Raw genomic sequence first — 18,010 nt, 5'->3', positions numbered from 1 at the left:
ATTTGTTTACGTATGCGTAGTGTAGAGCAACATGTATGTAATTAAGGGGTTAGGTAACTCTAGCGATATGGAAAACAAGGCAATTTTTTAAGCTACATTGAAGAAAAAGTAAGCAGTCAATTATCCTGAGACTTTGCACTGTATTTAGGTATAACAAATATTGAAAAAAACCCTTGGCAATGTTTAAAAAATATTTATAATTAAGCCTACACAGCGCCATGTTCCCGAGCCACTTCATTTTTTGATGCCTAACTGGTGTGCAGGATTATGGTAAAATGGTTGTTGTCTACAACAAAAACCGAAATATTCCATTAACTATGATAAAAATCCTTAGCATTGACGATGAGACATTTCAATTTGTATAAAAATGAACAATATGACAGATATTTAAAACCTAAAATCGAATTTAATCAAAAATCGAGTTTTTATTACTAATATTTTGCAGAATTATTAGACAACTTTTTAAAAAACGGATCGTCAATGCTTAATAAATATAATAGTAAAGATAACTGCAAATTTTCAAAGCAATTGATTAATTAGAACTGGAGTAATTCTGCACACCGTTTGTAGAACATAGTTCCAAGGAAAATGCATTTAAAGTTTGATATACGCAGATATAAGCAGATATACGTCATTGTTTGAGGCTTTAAATTTTCAGCAAAAACATTGTTCCGACACTGGGACCTTTCGCATAATGATTTTAAGGCTATTATTTAAGCCAAAAATTAAAATATCGAATTTTTCAAAATTTTAGAGTTACCTGACCCCTTAAAAAAGTATTGCGTTCCTATTTATGTCCCTTGTATCACTGTTAAATGAAATCTATAGAGTAAAATCAGAAATTGGTATCCCTGTAGAAAGCCCGGAAATTTCGAAAAACGCTCTGAGTCGTAAAGTCGCGACTGAACGTATAAATCTCTCTCTCCAGTAAATCTGTTTCAACTGCACATTGCGTGAAACTCGCAGAGTGATTTATAAAAGCGGATTGAAGAATTTAGTAGCCTTTAGTATTCACCAAAATGGACAACAATGCCCAGATTTACATTGTAAATGTGTACAAACTGCGATAAATAAAGTATATGCAATACCATGCAACGAATAGCTGAAAGTTAAAAAAGAAACAAATAATATCCTGATAAAAAAGTCTAATTTGAACCAAGCACTCTATCTTATCTGTTTATTTTCATCAAGGTTAATTAATGGACTCGCGTTAATAGGGTATCTTTTATGTATTTTAGTTTTTTTTTTCATTAATTTCAATTTATTTTATTCAGACTAAATTTAAAAGTCGTTTAGAAATTTATATCTAATTGATAAAAATATTTCTTTTCGACTAAAATTGTTTATTAAAGACAAAGTGCAAATGACGCTTTGATTGGGACATCTAACCTAGTCGACCAATTTACATCAAATTTTGTGTGGCTATATGGTACATCATTATGTACTTTTTTACATGATGAATTTTTTATTGCAATAAAAAAGGAAAAATTTCATGTCTGAAACTTGAAATTTCTTACATGACGAGGAATTTCTTTGAAATCGATCACGTTGGAAGTAGCATTTGTTAATATACTTTAAGAAAATAATTTATTTTTTACTTTCGTGTCAAAACCTGACCACAAACATACTGCTTCGAAGAACGGACAAAACTAAAGAGATATCATTTTCTGCATCTAAGAAAAATAACATTATTGTTAGTGTATTCATCTACAATACAATCATCACAGTCAATACTAAATGTTAGTTAGGGGCGTCCCATAAGTTGGTGTGGTCGATATTCTGAAATTGACGAGAATAAAACTTTTAATTTAATAGAAATAGAGAATTTCTAATATTTTAACACGTTGACTGCCAAACTAAAATACTAAAATTGTTTACGAGACCAAAACTTTGATTTTAGACAATTGTAAACTACACAACTTAAAAGTGTCGTAGTAGTTACTTTCGTAATCTCATTAAAATTTACGAAGCCTATTAAAATTTATTTTCTTTAACATTTTAACTTGAGAATTAATTGTTTTAGTTCCACTGTTAAAAGTTCTGTCACCTATATATGGGTAACATGGCAGCCATAGTGTTAAATCTTACTAACATCAACGATTCATACAAATTTGAAACAAATAAATATTATGTCAAAGCTCGAAATTTGGAATTTACACTGCCTTACGGAACTATTTTTGTTAGCATATAATAAAACCGAACCTTATAAGAAGTAAAATACAACAATCTCCAAAAAATTTCAAATTAAATATGTTTGGTTGCTGGGCCCAATCACAGTCATTTTTGGTGAATATACATATCCCTGAAATCCTACCCACTTTCGAGAAAAAAATTCGGGAAGGTGCAAAATTTGTCGACAAAATTAAAAAGTTTCAAATCGTTCTAAAAAAATTATTTTTGGCTGCAGAGGTCAAATCCAATCATTTTTGCTGACTACACATACCCCCGAAATTCTAGCCATTTTCGAGAAAAAAAATTCTGACACGGGCGGAACTTCAAACGTTAATAACTTTTTAACAAAGCCTCCATCAATAAATTAGTATTCTTAATTTTCGTCTTATTTTGGCTTAAAATGTTTCACAGGGGTGGACGAACACCCTGTAATGTATGTGTAAAATATTGCTTTAAGTTGTAGTACAAAATTCAGCATGAATATTTGAAACGACCTAACCATTATTTGAAAGATTGTACATTCAGAAATTATAAAAGAAAGGAGACATTGATTTTTAAATAGTAAGTAAACAGGGTGGATATGTGTACCTCGTTTCTTGAGTTGATCTTCAACCACCACCGCTGAGATCATAAAGACGTTACCAACACTGCCACCAACAGCCATCGACGCTAACAAAAGGAGTCTCGCTACCCTGGACCACGCCGACGACAGGGTGACTGGCGAAATATCAAGGTCATTGTCCAGAGCGTTTTCCGCTTTATCCATTCTTATCTCTGACTCGAGGCCCATAATTTTAGCTAAAGTGCTCGTTGCACCAAGGTAGGTCGTCGTCGCGTTCATCCTGGAACTGAAAAATACGACCATTAAACGACGTTAAGTCTGGGTTAGGTCTGGTTTAGGTATAGGTTAGGTATTAGTTAGGTATAAAATCGTTTCATTTTGTTCCTCCCTATGGAAAGATCCTTTTACTCGCATCCGTGTGTAAAAATCCACCTACGCATGGATACGCTGCCACGAAGGATAATAGTAAGACAGGAAATTCTCTTTGACTCTTCTATTTTTACGTGCATAGTAGGCAACTAAGATCGTCTTTCGTATTTCTTGAATAGATATGGAGTAACTGTTACAATGGGAACAATTGGATCTTCTTCCAGTATTTTATGGCGTTTTACGAAGAAAATATCTATCGATAATGAATTCTTGACAAATATCGCTCGTCGAATAAGAATTTTAAAAAGAATTTTTAAAATTCGAAGAAAATTCGAAGAGAATTTTAAATGGAGATTCTACAGTGTGACTACTATTTGCTTATGTTTAAAGGCATTTTCAATTATAAGATACATTGCAAAGGCACGAGTCCGTAAAATAATTATTAAAACTGATTAAATCTATAAAAGCAGATTTCGTGTTTTATCTACCTCAAAAAGTGAAAAGAAGTGTATGTAGATGTAGAGCGGAAAACAAGGTAACTGTTCCTTCGTTCTTTTATTCTTTATTTTGAATTCGTCAGATTGGCGAACTTCAAAAGAATGCTTCCATAGCTCCGGCGTAAAGAGCTTACAGAGATAGAACGTCATTGCAAATTTCAACGTGTGTAAACATCCAACGAAGTAAACGCCCATATTATACGTAGTCTATTCACTACTGTCTAAATTGGCGAGACTCGTCTCAACGCGAGCAGATTTAATTCCGTTTAGTTTGAACAGTCCTCTTTGCAGAACAAGATCTCGTCAAGAACAATTAGTGTCTCTTTCGAGATGTAAATTTATATTGAGCGTTTATACAGGGTGTTTGATCACCCCTGGGAAAAATTTTAATGGGAGATTCTACAGGCCAAAAGCAAGAATATCAATTTCTTAACGGAAATTTCAAATCACTCTGAAAAAATTATTTTTGGTTGTGGGGCTCAATTATAGTCATTTTTGGTGAATACACATACCCTTGAAATCCTGCCCACTTTTGAGAAAAAAATTCGAGTAGGTACTGAAATTTTTAGACAAAATTAAGAAATTTCAAGTCATTCTGGAAAAATTATTTTTGGTTGGGGGGAGGGTCAGTTACAATCATTTTTGGTCATTAGACATACACTCGAAATTCTACCCATTTTCGCAATAAAAATTCGAGAAGGTATGAAATTTTTTGAAAAATTAAAAACTTTCAAATCGCTCTGGAAAAATTAATTTCGGTTGCGGAGGTCAATTACAATAATTTATGGTGAATACACATACCACAAAAATCCTACGTACTTTCGAGAAAAAAATTCAGGATGGTGGACAAATTTTTCGACAAAATTCAAAAATTTCAAATCGTTCTGGAAATATTATTTTTAGTTACAGGGGTAAATTACAAGCATTTTTGGTGAATAGACCTGCGCCCGAAATCCTACCCATTTTCTAGAAAAAAATTCGGTACGAGCGAAACTTTAATTATTTTAGCCTCTAGAATCTTCCATTAAAATTTTATCCAGGGTTGACCGATCACCCTGTATATAAGGGACAAGTTGTATCTTTCGTAGTTCTACGACCAACTACGATTATTCGTTCCATCTTCAAAGATTTTTACATGCTTTTATATTTTTCACCGAGTTAATTGGTATCACCTCAGGGCAAACCTTGGTTCCATCCTGATTTATGAAATTTGAAGCAAGGCTAACGACGATCATCTAGTTTAAACCAGGAAGGAAACCGTATTGCAACGATTCGATATCGGGTTATTAAGCTCCCAGAGGATCTTTGAAGATTAAAGCCGACATGCTGACAACCCTAATTGTAAGGTATTGATCAGAGCTTGTATTACGAAGATAGTCTGGTGCTTTAATAATCGCACAATCATGAACGCTCCTTCGTATAATTGATGAGTTTGATGTATTTTTTAAAACTATTCTCATATCGATGAACAATTTAAAAGATTGATTTTCTGAAGATTTGTTTGTTTATTTATTAAACGAATTATTTTTACCGTTGCATACTATTGTTAGAAAAGGATTATATTTTCATATTGAAAACATGTTGTAAGTGAAAATTATTTCGAAAGATGTAACGTCCAACTTTTAATCTCTCCCTCAAATTTCTGAATTCATTCTGTCTTCTTAAATTACAGATTTTGTAGAAAGAAGTTTAATAAATGGGATGGTACTTCTTTCTAATTGGCACGATGCCAAAAACAGTATTTGAAACAAATGTTAAATCTTCACACTGTAGAAGACGTTCGTATTTTGTAAGGCACAGTTCCAAGTTTCTTTTTTGTTTGAAGTTTCCGACGTCGTTCTGTCTTTTCTAAAATACAGGTTTTGCAAGAAAAAGTTAAATTTTCGATTCCTTTGTTCTGAATAATCTATTTAATTTGTGAATTGTCTACGAGATTTTTATGTTTTTATATGTTTATGGGTAGATCCAGAGGGCATACTTAGAGCAAAATATTTAAAAGTATAGTTTTGAACCTTGTATTGCATGATTTGAAATTTGTTTATAATTTCTTTATTAATATTTTAATTACTTAAATAGATTAATTATTTCTATACATATACAAGTTCATGCTCAGAAATATTTGTAGAATGTAAAGTGAAAAGAGTGATAAATATATTTTGATAAAATGTCATTCTTATAGAGGAGGGTAATCATTCCTATCGTACATGTCCCCCTGAATCCACCATTGTCTACGGTTGGGAAAGTTTGCAGCCTTTAGAAATGGTGTATATTTTTAGCACAACGTGTATATATAAATAAGTTGCACTCTTTGCTTTGCAAATTGCTTTGCAATTGCTATTTTTATTACGCTTCTCACTTGTTGCGCTCTTTTTAAATAGAAATACTCTTCGAATTCATTCTCGTATCTTTATAAATCCAAAAGGTTCATATTTTTATAATATAAACTTGGTCAACCTTAACTTGAATATTTATAGTGTGTATAATAATAATATTGGATAATTATTTAGAAGTTTGCCCTCCCCACCGATTTTCGTGACCTTGAAATATTTTGCCAAGGTCATCATTCTGAACAACTTTTCCCTATACATGTCACCACTGCTCGGTCTTAGTTTCCGAGACATTCGTAAAAAACTGTAGTTATACTTATGTCACCAGTACACTGTATTCCGGGAAAAATGGAGACTGAATGGTGATTGAAAGAGTGATTGAAGTGGTTTGAGTTTATATCTTCTGGCGGCGAGAATGTTTGGGGGAGGGCCTTTCCCAAATATAATATACGAAATTCTACTTGAGATGGTTTCATATCACCATTTTACAGCATCTCAAATAGAATCTCATCTATTATACCAAACCATAATTCATCCCAATTACTTTTTCTTTCATCTTTTATATACAGGGTGTTCGGTCACCACTGGGAAAAATTTTATTGGGGGATTCTAGAGGCCTAAATAAGACTAAAATCACGAATAGCAATTTGTTGATGGAGGCTTCGTTAAAAAGTTATTAACAATTAAATTCAAAAATTTCAAATCGTTCTGGAAAAATTATTTTCGGTTGCAAGGGTCAATTACAATGATTTTTGGTCATTACACATACTTCCGAATTCCTACCCACTTTCGAGATAAAAATTCGAGTAAGTGTTGAAAGTTTTGGGTGAAAAAAAAGACTTTCGGATCGTCTTGGAAAAATTATTTTTAGTTGCAGAGGGCAATTGCAAGCATTTTTGGTCAACGGACATACCCCCGAAATCCTACTCAGTTTCGAGAAAAAAATTCCTTACCAAAAATATAATTTCTGGCCAGAAATGTTACCCCGAAATTTCGTGCGAATCTTTAAAACGTCATAACTTCTGAACGGATTGGACGATTTTAATGTTTAAAAAAGCAAACCATGTGTATTTTGATGGAGAATATGTACAAATCGTAAAAATAATCGAAAAGTTGGTCCTTGTCCCCGCAAAATGAGAAAAACCCCATAAAAATGGTCCAATTTTCGAACAGCCATAACTCCTACAATTGTGAATATATTTCAATGAAACTTTTTTCTGAAGTAGAGCTCATGTGTACCTACAAAAAAGTATTAGACAACTTTTCTGTAAGGCGTCAAACAAAAGTACTAAAAATCAAAAACGAATTTTTAAAAAAAATCGCCAAGGGGTAGGTGCCTAAATTTTTCGACGAAATTGAAAAGTTTCAAATCGTTCTGGAAAAATTATTTTTAGTTACAGGGGTAAATTATAAGTATTTTTGGTGAATAGACATACCTCCGAAATCTTACCCACTTTCTAGAAAAAAATTCGGGAATGTGTGAAATTTTTCGACGGAAAAAAAAAATTTCAAATTGTTTTGGAAAAATTATTTTCTGTTGCGAGGGTCAATTACAATCATTTTTAGTGAATAGACATACCCCCGAAATCCTACTCACTTTCTAGAAAAAAATTTTGCACGGGGGGAACTTTAAACGTTAATAACTTTTTAACGAAGCCTCCATCAACAAATTGAGATTCTTGATTTTCGTCTTATTTTGGCCTCTAGAATCCCCCATTAAAATTTTTCTCAGGGTTGACCGAACACCTTGTATAGTATACCTGTTATTCATTTTGTTTCGTCAAAAATCGGAAACATTTCGCCCATTGGGTCGAAAAATGCATATAATTTCATTCTGCGTGAATTTCTTAACACTATAACGACTTTAACAATACCGATACTCGTGAGTTTGTCAACAGCTCGATTGTAAATTAATGACAAGACATCACTTGGAAGGAATACGTATCAAATACCCAAACAAACGCAAAAACATAACTGTTGTAACAAGAAGAATAAGTTACAAACGCCGTTAAGCGATGGCCTATGCCGAAATGAAGTGTACTCGTAATCTAATTGTAAATTTAACTAAAGATTTTTGCAAATATCTCGGAAACTAAGACCGAGCGGTGGTACACATGTATAGGGGAAAGTTGTTCAGAATGATGACCTTGACAACATATTTCAAGGTCACGAAAATCGGTGAGGTGGGTAAACTCCTAAATAATTACCTAATATTGTATTCTATTCACTTGTTGATTTTCATTTAAGTGTATTTTCTTTCATTGAGATTCATTGCGTGTACCGTTCGGTCAGCTCGGGTTTTTTCGCCTCTTTATGGCGCCTGATGCGGTGCCGTTACTTCGTCGCAAAGTCTTCGAATATTTCGCGTCTGACAAATTTCGTTGTAAAATAATAGAGCGCTTTGTCGAAACGAAAGCGCTAGGCCCGAGTTAACCAGTGAAGGGCTATATTGTTCTGCGAGTGGTACGGTCTTTGAGGCTAAACGTCGCGACTTCGAGGTTACGAGCGACATTTGATGTGGATCAGTTTACGCTTGTACGTACCGGAGCAAACGTTTATTGCTGTCATTTTTGCAGTAACAGCTAGTAGCAGCTAATTTTTGTTTAGGAATGAAGGCAAGACATCAGTCTTCAAAATGAGATCAAAATGAAACCATCTCGCTTCACTCCTAACTAAAAAATGGAATGCAAATTCGAAACATTCAAATAGACATAACTCAAAAACTATCATAGATATAAAAATGTAATTTGCTACAATTCAAGTACATACTAGGTAAAATTGATTTCATTGCTCATCATTTAATTTCAAAAAACAACACAGTTATAGTCCACGAATTTAGTTTCTGACGATTTTGAGATTGACCACTTCAGAACCGCCTAGTCGTTTCCAAAATTAATAAATCGTAAAAAAAATTATGCCAAATCATGACCAATATATCTAGTTAAATATATGAGAATAAAGTTTTCATTATGGGTATACTTTTTAAAAAATGACTTATTACTGCATTTTCGGGAAACGGCACCACTGTGTGTCAGCCGACCGGAAAGACCATCGTCAACTCGTGGAACAATATAGTTGTGTCGTCGCTTTCCATGCTCGCCATCAGAGGGGTCGCGCTTTTACAAGCACTTGACCGACCCTACGGAATACGGAAACATATATGTATACTCCTCGACCGACTTCCCAATATCCCAGTCGTCTAAAGCAGGGCCTGCTAGAAAGCCTTACTGATGAGTGTGCTAGTAGACCCGGACGAAACGCGTGCCCTCCTTTCCTACCCTCCTACGAATTTCCCGAGTTCCTAACCGTAGCACGCAGCGCCACAACACCTACCATCGACTTATCACTCACAAAGAACAAAAAGGATGAGCTAAACGTAAACGAGTGGAAAGAACTATTCTCCATCCTATGCAAAGTTTACACAAACTTCACCTACGTCTACACCGACGACGGGTCGAAAGACAAAATGGGCAGAACAGGAGCGGTCGTAGTCATGCAAAATAAAATAGCTAAATACAGCTTAAACCCCATCATCAGTATACACACATCTGAAGCATACGCACTTCTCTCGGTTCTTAATCTTATAAACAGTTCCCCTGAACCTAAATTTATCATTTTCTCCGACTCCCTTTCCTTCATTGTGAAAATACAAAACAGGAAACAAACCACCGAAATTTATACCGAAATCCAAGAAACCTACGACCAACTGGTCAAATCCAACAAAACAATAACAATAGCATTGATCCCATCTCACAAGAACATATTTGGAAGCGAAAATTGCATCAACCCTAGACAACAACAACCTTTTTTTTTATTTTGTACGTGGGGAAATCTTCATGGACACTCGCGGGCCCGCCCGAAGGGAGGGACTCTTACAGGCTAAAACCCCACGGTGACCATCCTCAGGCGCCTGGCGAGGGACCGGGAACTCTAGTGTGCCATCACAGAGTCCCCCGCCGCACCATGCCTTTTCAGGCCCCTCCCTATGGAAGGCACATCTCCCACCGCATTCCCACTCAACCGCAGACGCCCGGTCATCAGCACCCGCGGCCCCGTGACATGGGACTAAGCCGCTGGCTGCAGGACTGTACGCGCGGCCAACTAGCCAACCTGCGGCCTTAGGTAAAACCCGCGACAAATATTCCATGCCCTAGCCCACACACACATTCATATCGGTGTTTGGTCGGCGAGAGCTTTCACGCCGACCTCCGGGATGCCATGCGAGGATGCGGCCACCAACTTTCTCAGGCTGATGACCTCATGCCCGCATCTCATCCCAGGGGCTGCCCCTATCCGCCACTTGGGGATGCGCCACGTAGGGTTTTATCTCCCATGCCGCCTGAACAATCAAATGAGTGCGTGATCAAACGAATGCGTGGAGACAACAACAACTAACCGATACTCAACACGTCCGCAGATATCAATAGACACATCGTATTCTTGTGGAAAGAATCCTGGAACTGGATATGACAAAACCACAAAGCAAGCTTACTCCATAGATCAATTTACAACTTCTACGACATTACAACAAACTCCAAATTCAATAGAAAACAGCAAGTAGCACTGACGCGAATCAGAAATGGCCACAGCAAATTATCACATGCACACCTCTTGAACAATAGTCCTCCCAGTACCTGCGAAATATGCAATATACATCTAACCATCGACCACATCATCATCGAATGCAGAAAATATGCGCCAACAAGGAGAAAACTGAACATCACGGCTAACCTCACGAAACCATTTGCATCGTCATCACACCAAGACGCAGTGATAAATTTTTACACCATCGGATTACTAGACAAACTATGAAGACTCTTTTGACAACACAGCACCCAATCACCTACCCCTAACGTCCCGCAATTCTTAGTGTCAAGAGTAACAAGACAAAACTTAATCGTAAATCTCACTTGCGTCGACTAGAGCAGGTAATCGATCGCCACCTGTTGGATCATGTATTGATTTTTCGATCAGTCTGTAATGTATTGTAACACGTGTCGTACCGCCTATTGTCTTCTCATTAGTTGTTATAAATAAAACATATACAATTAAAATAATATACTGTGCAGTAAAATCTCGACACTTAGTACAGTCGCTAATACCTTGCAGTTGATGCAACTATAAACTTTCGTTTAGTCGATACATTTATATTTTTATATCAACATTTATATTTCGTTTAATCGATACATTTATAAACTTATAAATCGAACTATCGGTGATCTCAACGATCACAAATCTGTAGCTAGTTACTCAAGATTAGTTTGGCGAGTGGCGCCTAGAAGATACGCGTACCACGAAGATTAATCAGGCCTTACAACCCCAAAAGAACTAAAAATGTAGTTCGCGCGGAGAATCTAGCCAGTACCCGACGCGATGATACGTTTCACAGCGTCAATATTTTTTAAACGCTTCATTTTTACAATTATGTTAATAGAACGTAAAAACTACGAAGGATGCAGTGACATAAAAAAGTGTTTAAACTTGGCAAAAGATACACTTTGCAACAAAACTATAAGACACCTGCGATTTTAGCTAATATTTTATTAATACTAATTTTTTCGTAAAAGTTTTCGTTATTAATCCGAAGAATCAACTAAAATACATACATTTCCATAGCGGCATTATTATCAAATTAGATTGAAAAAAGTTTCATTAAAATTTCTAATTTTTGATAAAATAAGGTACGACAAAACTATAAGACAATGTATATTATAAGTACGAAAAAGTGGGTGGAAGTTAATGAAAACAAATTTTTTTCTATTTATTAATAATGTGTTGTACCACCTTTATTTTGTATAGTTTCAATTAATCGCCGTGGTATCGATTTATATAAATTTTTTATCCGATCTTGATTTAATTTGGTCCATTCTTCTTCAATACGAGCTTTCAACTCTTCCACCGTCAAAAACTGTTTCCCATTTCCATATACAGCACGTGCTAACATTCCCCAGATGTTTTCTGTTATATTTAAATCTGGAGACCTCGCAGGCCATGGTAAAATTTGTATATCACGGTCTTCAAAATATTTTTTTACACGTTTCGCTGTATGCACAGCGGCATTATCATGTTGAAAAATATAATTTTTACATGCAATAGTACTGGCATGTCGCGTTAATTGTTCCTCTAATATTTCTATATATTTAATTGCATTCATGCTGGTGTTAATAAATTTTATATCGGTTCTCCCGTGGTACCCTATTGCGGTTCATATCATGATGCCGCCTCCGCCCATTTGCCTCCTTGACAAATGCAATTCTCCTTTCCGCAAATCATGAAAATAATATGAAAGACCATCCGGTCCATTTAAATTGAAACGTTTTGCATCTGAAAAGATAACTTTTCTCTACTTTTTTTTCCACTGGAGATGTCTTTCAGCAAAATCTTCCCTGGTTGCTTTGTGTCGATTCGTAAGTGGTGGTTTTTTCTGCAATTTTCGTCTTTTTAAATGCTTAGCTTGTTTAATTATCCGTTGCACATTACAAATATTAGTATGAACGCCAGCTTCCGCTGCAATTTGCCATGCTGTCAAGCTAGAATTCGACACTACCCTCAGAATTGCTCGCCGTTGTCGTTCGGTTGTCGCTTTTGGACGTCCTCCAGGATGTTTCCTTTCATAATTCTCTTTATTTTTTAAATAATTGAACACGGCACATCGACTTTGCCCAATCACTCTTGAAATTTCTGAAATAGAAGTATTCTTTTCTTTTAAATTTACGATCACTCTTATTTCACTGTCTGTTAGCTTTTTCCCACGCGGCATTGTAGTTATATTATGTAAGAACAAAATTACAAATGTTTAATTTTAAATACACAATTTCAACACTGTGACTGCGATTAGAGAAAAAGATCGACTGACGAAAATCTACTGTCTTATAGTTTTGTCGCGAAGAGAATAGCATGTTTACATACATTTCCCAAATTCTTGGAATTGTAGCCTTCGATATTTCATAGAACTGTAGAATATACTTGTATATGACGTAAATAATAACACTATGAATGAAGGAAGACAAAACTCAAGGCTTACATAGAATTTTCTTCGAATTTCGCACATGTCTTATAGTTTTGTCGCGGAGTGTACGTATTTACGAGTAAATAAGAATATAGTACATGCTAAAACATTTAAATATTATTAAATAATACCTTGCTATTCGAATATAGGAAAAATTGGTTAAAATAGTCAAATATCTTCAGCAGAATGCAATTTTATTCGTAGTATAGGTTATTAAATAAAGTTTCTCCAAGTCTGATCGTCGTCGTTTTGATAGACGGAATAATGGATGCCTTGAATAATCGAGAAATCGAAGTTCTACCGTATGCCTCATTCTCTAACGTATTGTTAATAGATTCTAACAGTTGATTATCGTTCGACACGCGTTTCAGCTGCACCAATAATAGAAAAGCTACGTTCGGAAATAGCGTATTTGCGTGACCGATGTCTCACGAAACTTATCGGAGTTATACCCTTGTCATGACACCAGTCAGAAATTCATTGCGTCTGGGTTAGGTAAATTCAAAGTAAATTCAAGACGTACGGATCGGTTTGCGTGTCGCACGGAAGATGATCGAGAAACCTACGGTTTAGAGTATCGGTAAATCTTTGTTGCAAGATATCGAATTTCGTGAGATTGTTGATCAGCAGGATATCGATCACGCACAATATCGAGGAACGTATCCGTAATGGATATCGTTCTTAATACTTGCACGACATCTTTAGTACTCGAAGGTATCTGAACAAAATTTCGACACGCTTTCGTGAATATTCCTGAACGTCTATCATCGATGAAAATGCTATTTAAATTCGTTTATGAAAGCTTTGGGATTGCTCATTCGTTTAATACTATGTTAAATTGTTAATTTTGTTAAATAGTTTTAGATGTAATAATGTGTAATTCAATTTAACAAATTCCTTCTATTATTTAATCATTACCAACACTCTTCGTCTTTCCATGTATTTAACAACGAATTGGGATATTTCACATTGCTCATCTTCATATTTTATAAAAAGCGTTCGACTAATGAAATATGATCGTTATTTACATTTTTTCCACATTTGTTAGAGTTGCTCTTTACAATGTGTTCAAATTTTGAACGCTAAAATTTTTGGTAATCTTTGATAGAAAACACAGGTGTTTGGTAGATACTTATATGAAGTATAATTATTGAAAACGTATTCAGAACTTCACCGTCGTTTTTGTTTTTGCAAACTCGGAACTTCATTTTGTAGAAAATAGCATCGAACAAATACGTTTCGACAGTTTTTGCCATAGACGACATTAAATTTAGATACGGTTTTGCAGAAGTACAGTTACCGAAAAAAGTATCCATACACCGCAATACATTCAGTTTAAACAATAATAACTCTGATTATAGAAGGCTACTTAGCTATGAAAGGCAAATATGCAGTTGGGAAATTAATTCAGCTTTCAGATAGTATGAATTTGATTATGATTTAAATAAAAATACAACAAACAAATCTCAAATACCGAATGAAGTAAGAAAATCAGCGAGAAAAAAGTATTCATACGTGATATCTATTGGCAAAATATACCAATAAAACTCAAAATGTTGGGAGAATCTCGTCTTTCTTATATTTCTGTTTCTTTTGTTTCATAGCATTTCGTCAATTGTTAGCGTGGTTTGTTAAAGAATCATAGTTTGTATCATAATGAGTGCTAAAAATAAGGAAACTACAATAGAGGAAAGAAAAATTGTAATTGAATTATGGAAAAGTGGGAAATCACTTCGCGAGATTGGTGAAATGGTAAAAAGGAGTCATGTTAGTGTACAATATATAGTTAATAAGTACAAAAGTACAGGATTAATTGAAAATATGCGTCGTTCCGGGAGACCGAGTAAGTTAACTGAAAGGGATGAAAGATTTATTACAAAGAAAATAAAAGAAAATCCATTTGAAAGTGCACCTAAAATCGCAGCAGAATTAGAAGCAAGAACTGGTAACAAAATTTGTCCAAAAACGATATCAAACAAACTTAAAGAATCAGAGTATTTCGCACGAGTAGCGAGGAAAAAACCCTACGTCAATAAGGTGAATAGAAAAAAAAGACTTAATTTCGCAAAAATTTACATAAATAAACCGTTAGATTTTTGGAAGCAAGTTATTTTCTCAGACGAGAGCAAATTTAATACTTGGGGTTCAAATGGACGAAAATTAGTGTACAGAAAAAAGGGAGAATCTTTAAGGCCCAAAAATATTAGACCTACAGTCAAACATAGTGGAAGTAGCCTTATGGTATGGGGCTGTATGTTATGGTATGGGCGTGGGAAACTTGCATCTCATTGATGGAATAGTAGACCAATATAAATATTTAGATATTTTAAAATCAAATTTGAAAGACAGCGCATGGAAATTAGGTCTTTCTGATAATTACTATTTTCAGCAAGATAACGCTCCCATCCACAAGACTCATTTAATTAGAGAATGGCTTTTATACAATACGCTTCACGTTCTGGAAACTCCTCCGCAATCACCGGACATAAATCCAATTGAGCATATATGGCAAGAATTGAAACATCGTTTGCAAAAATATAAAATTTCAAATAAAAATGATTTAACAAATGCTTTGCAAGAGGAATGGCAAAAAATGGAAAGAAATGTAACAAATAATTTAATTGAATCTATGCCCAGGCGATTACAAGCGATTATTGATAATAACGGATATCCTAAAAAATATTAATTACTATAAATATGACTGATTCACATACAAACAAAATTCTGTATGAATACTTTTTTCTCGCTGATTTTCTTACTTCATTCGGCATTTGAGATTTGTCTGTTGTATTTTTATTTAAGTTACAATAAAATTCATACTATCTGAAAGCTGAGTTAATTCCCTAACTGCATGTATGCCTTCCATAGTTAACTGGCCTTCTATAATCAAAGTTTTTATTGTTTAAACTGAACGTGTTGCGGTGTATGGACACTTTCTTCGGTAACTGTACGTCTGATAGTAATTTTACACACCGCTTCAAATGGAAGATATAAAACTGACTATCGTTCGCAGGGGGGAAGAGGCTAAGAAATTTCCGGTCGATGCGATAAGGGGAACAGCTTCAAGAGAATTACGCGATTATAGAATTCCCCCTGTAAAGAATTTCGTAAATGTTGAGCACGCCTGGCCGCGATAGAATAGAGAATTTTACTCGAAGCGAGACTTTATGATGGTAATGCTCACATTCGACGCATCCTTGCCACATACTTCCGACAGAATCAGTAACTATGAAACTTAGAATCACTTTGAATAAGTATTATCAGAATTTTATAGTTCCATTTAAAGTTCTGACGACGTCGTAGGTAGTGTGGAAGTCTGAAAGTTTTGAAATAAAAGAAATTTCATACGGACTTTCGAAACTATTCTGCAGCCATTTATGCGTCTGCTGTCATTCGTATCATGGTAAATAATTATATGCATATACAGGTTGTTCGACCACCCCTGGGAAAAATTTTAATGGTAGATTCTAGAGGCCAACATAAGACGAAAATCAAGAATATCAATTTTTTAACTGAGGCTTCATTAACACTAGATTTACGGATGTTGATTATATACCTTCTTCTTCTACTTCTTCTTCATGGGTGTTTTTTACGCCGTGTCGACTGTTGTTTGCAAAAAAAATAGTTCCAAATCAATTTAAATGAAAGATTTATTATTAAAAATTTCATTGAAAACATTTTTTACGTATACACTGTGTTTTTAAAATACATTTGGCAAAAGAAATTTTTTCTGATTTTTTCCAACGGTGGGAACCCTACGTAATTAGATGTAAAATAAATATCAATTGAAATACCTTTTACAAATAAATATCGAAATTAACTTGGTGAACCAAATTATTTGACAAAAAATTGATTTTATAAAATTATATCATTTCACTAAAAATGTTCTGTTTACGCGCGATGTATAAGTCGGAATTATGAAAGTTTTTTTTGGTCTCAGCTAACTAATAAATTGACAAGATTGAACATGAATGTTTATGCGTAATTGGTGTTAGAATTCTGATTCTTTATGTAAGCCAGAAATTTCATTTGCAAAGCAATTGACTGTTAAATCGTTTTGAGTCAAATTGCCACACAACCGTAAAAATAGGTATACCACATTCGACAATACGAAATGAGGGGGTAAGTCGAGGGTAGGAATTCATATTTATGTATAATTCATTACAGAATTAAAAACTAACATACGTTATTAAAAAATAATATTCAAGTTTTTTATATACAGGGTGTTCGGCCAACCGTGGGAAAAATTTTAATGGGGGATTCTAGAGGCCAAAATAAGACGGAAATCAAGAATACCAATTTGTTGATGGAGGCTTCGTTAAAAAGTTATTAACAATTAAATTCAGAAATTTCAAATCGTTCTGGAAAAATTATTTTCGGTTGCGGAGGCCAATTACAAGCATTTTTAGTGAATAGACATATATTCGAAATTGTACTTAGTTTCGAGAAAAGAATTCGAGAAGATGTGAAATTTTTCGATGGGAAAAAAAAATTTGAAATCGTTTTGCTTAATGAAAAAGGAGAAACGTTGTCTTGTTTTTATTCATTGTATGATTCACGTTGGCAGCTATGCAATAAGGGCAACGTTCCAAGTAGTTAATTTTTATATTTCATTTCATAATTACTATATTTCTCATATTAATATTATATTGGAGTCTTATTTTAGCCTATAAAGTTGTTATAATGTTCCGAAAAAGACTTTCAACACAGATCAAAATGTCAACGAATAAATCTACGTTGACAGTAATTGCTTTTATTATAAAAAAGAGTTTTTATATTTCCTCTTTCTTGTGACTTTAAAGTCAAACATTGCATGTATAAAATAACATAACACTCAAGAATAGAATATAAGTTATGCGAAGAAATTAAAAGAATATCTTTATTCGTGCCGTAATCTAATTTTGAAGCATATTGATGCGACTATCAAAATAATGTTTACCTTCGCTCTGTATTAACTAAAGGAACATCGCACGTGTAAATTATGGCAATCTCTTAAACGGTAATCCGATTAGGCTTACGAGTATTCATCATAATATATGGTACTTTGCATTTGTGTACGTTACATTATCCACAT

The 18,010-nt window shown here is 34.4% G+C and overlaps 1 protein-coding gene across 5 annotated transcripts in view; it reads right to left on the bottom strand.

Annotated features, from left to right (window-relative positions):
• LOC143347975 (adenosine receptor A1) overlaps window positions 1-18,010 on the bottom strand; it is a 397,642-nt gene that overhangs the window by 39,255 nt on the left and 340,377 nt on the right. For all 5 annotated transcript variants that reach the window (XM_076777683.1, XM_076777686.1, XM_076777685.1 and 2 more), the window contains one exon: window positions 2,761-3,020. In XM_076777683.1, the coding sequence (XP_076633798.1) occupies window positions 2,761-3,020 (260 nt within the window). The remainder of the gene's footprint in view (window positions 1-2,760; window positions 3,021-18,010) is intronic.

This window comes from Colletes latitarsis, chromosome 11 (genome assembly GCF_051014445.1).
Source record: "Colletes latitarsis isolate SP2378_abdomen chromosome 11, iyColLati1, whole genome shotgun sequence".
NCBI lineage: Eukaryota > Metazoa > Arthropoda > Insecta > Hymenoptera > Colletidae > Colletes > Colletes latitarsis.
The sequence above is the reverse complement of the archived record's forward strand: the minus strand, read 5'-3'. Positions and strand labels throughout refer to the sequence as shown.